The sequence below is a fragment of the Phaseolus vulgaris genome, chromosome 7, assembly GCF_000499845.2.
Source record: "Phaseolus vulgaris cultivar G19833 chromosome 7, P. vulgaris v2.0, whole genome shotgun sequence".
Taxonomy (NCBI): domain Eukaryota; kingdom Viridiplantae; phylum Streptophyta; class Magnoliopsida; order Fabales; family Fabaceae; genus Phaseolus; species Phaseolus vulgaris.
Window position 1 is genome coordinate 27,095,412 of NC_023753.2, and position 2,063 is coordinate 27,097,474.

General features: G+C 37.2%; 1 protein-coding gene across 1 annotated transcript; it reads right to left on the reverse strand.

Moving 5' to 3' along the window:
* Positions 1-260: 260 nt before the first annotated feature.
* On the reverse strand, positions 261-1,615 carry LOC137829631 (probable membrane-associated kinase regulator 4). Its single transcript, XM_068636480.1, has one exon. The coding sequence runs from the start codon at positions 1,458-1,460 to the stop codon at positions 420-422; it is 1,041 nt and encodes a 346-aa protein (XP_068492581.1). The 5' UTR covers positions 1,461-1,615; the 3' UTR covers positions 261-419.
* Between the last annotated feature and the right edge of the window lie 448 nt (positions 1,616-2,063).

Here is a 2,063-nt window from a genome sequence, read left to right on the forward strand (position 1 = left end):
TTCTTTTGTAAAAATGAGAAGACTCTTGCAAATGCCTATTGGAGAAATTTTGTCATGGTGGATTCTTGCTCGTTAGTGATAAGCATAGTTCTTTTGAGAAAAATTGAAAGTTACTTTTGGCCAAAGGAATTACTCCTCTGAGATAAACAATAATAGTATAGTATTAATAATAATTATAATAATAGTGAAGCTGCTAAGTGTTCACTTCTACTACACCTGGGTAAAGTATATGCAACAAGTACAAGAATAAGAGAGAGAGGTGTAGAATATTATTTTATTTTTTAACAATTTAATGCTGGAAAACCCACTCTATTAATTCAAACAGTAAACTCCACCAAAATGCAACAGCATTTCAAAATGAAAATGCCTATTTCTTCTCTTACAAGGTTTTCTCAACACTCTTGGGGTGGCTATTATAGCTATTCTTTAACTCCCACCAAGTGCATTTTTGTAGCGAATTGAGAACAAATCCGGCTATCATCTGAACCATTCTTTGAACTACAGTGCTGCTGAGACTGTTTGCAATGAGCAATGGCTCCCTCAATTGAACCTTCCAACTCATAATTTGCGCTGATGCTTCTCTTGAAAAGTTGCAAATCATAGTACCCAGCTGAGCTGAGAGAAAAAGATGAAGATGAAGAAGAGGACCCGGATGAAGATGTGGACAAAGATGAAGCCTTGGTGGCACAATGTCGATGACCAACCCCAGAGAAAGATCTCCTGTGGTCACAGAAATCATCTTCAACTTCAAGCATCTCTCTTTTAAGGGTCTTCATCACAGCACAAGTTACTTGGTGCTGCTTGTTATCATAAAAACTCTCAAATGGGCTTCTCCTAGCAACCTTCATGTACTTGTTCTGACACTCTTTGCACTTGAACGGTGTTTTCTCTGCTCCCATGTTGCTTGCAGCACTGGCACAGAACTTGTCTGAGCAACCAGATTTGTTGAACAAAGTTTTGAGATAAGCTCTTGAGGCCTTGAGTCTCTTACCAAGCAAGAACTGCTTCATCTGCATCAGTTTCTTGGGCCAAGACTTCTTGGGAAGATCATCAATGAGGTTGTTCATGTCAGAAAACAACCCAAGTGGATATTCAGTTGGGATCACATCACTGCCAACTAAGTGTGATTCCGAAGGTGAGATATTGGATTCAGTGAAGGGAAAAGTTCTGTGTTCCAACGATGAGGCTGTTTTCACATACTCAAAGTTGGCATTGGAGTTTTCTATGAGCTTTTGAACCATTTGCAAACGAGGGGGAAGGTGAAGAGGAAGGAGTTTTCCCTTGTAGAAGAGGTCATCTGCAGGAGAAGTTGACGACTCTTTCTCACTCATCTGGAATTCAAACTCTCTATTGGATGGTGGAGAACTAAGGGAGTATGAGAAGAAGTTGGGGGAGGAACACAGTTCCATGTCAATGTAGTCATCATCTACATGAACCAAAGTAACTTGTTTTGTGGCCATTTCATGTGACTCTCTTGTGATGATGGTTTTCTCTATTGGTGTCTGTCAGAGTATGGAGATAGATGCCTATGGGAAATTGAGCTTCCTCAAGGAAAGAGGGCAGGGTATTCTATAAAAAGTGCTGATGTTGCTAAAATACAAAACATATTTTATTCATTTATTTATTGCGTTTATTAAGATTTTAATCTTATCACCTTTGTCTTCACTTTACTCTTCTACCGTGTCAAATAAATACATCTACGTTAATACAAAAAACTCTGTGCTTTAACTTATGTATGCACGCTACTTTTCAAGCATGAAATAAACCCATTATTTTATCTTGCCTTACTATTATTTATTTATTATTCCACCCTTTTTGTTTATCCAAGTGTATAAAAAAATATTGGCTCCCAGAACATGCATAACTGTGAATCATCCAGAATATTCGAAAAAGCTTAAAGGGGATTCAAAATTTGTGGTCCTATGTTATGCAGAGATATTGTTAGTCAGTGAGTGAGTAGTCATGGGTGAGGGGTTTCATTTTTATATTTTTTTTTTCTTCAAGTTTAATAGTTGTGTTTTTCCAATAAATTCTATAAATCATTAATAAATATGACTTGAAAG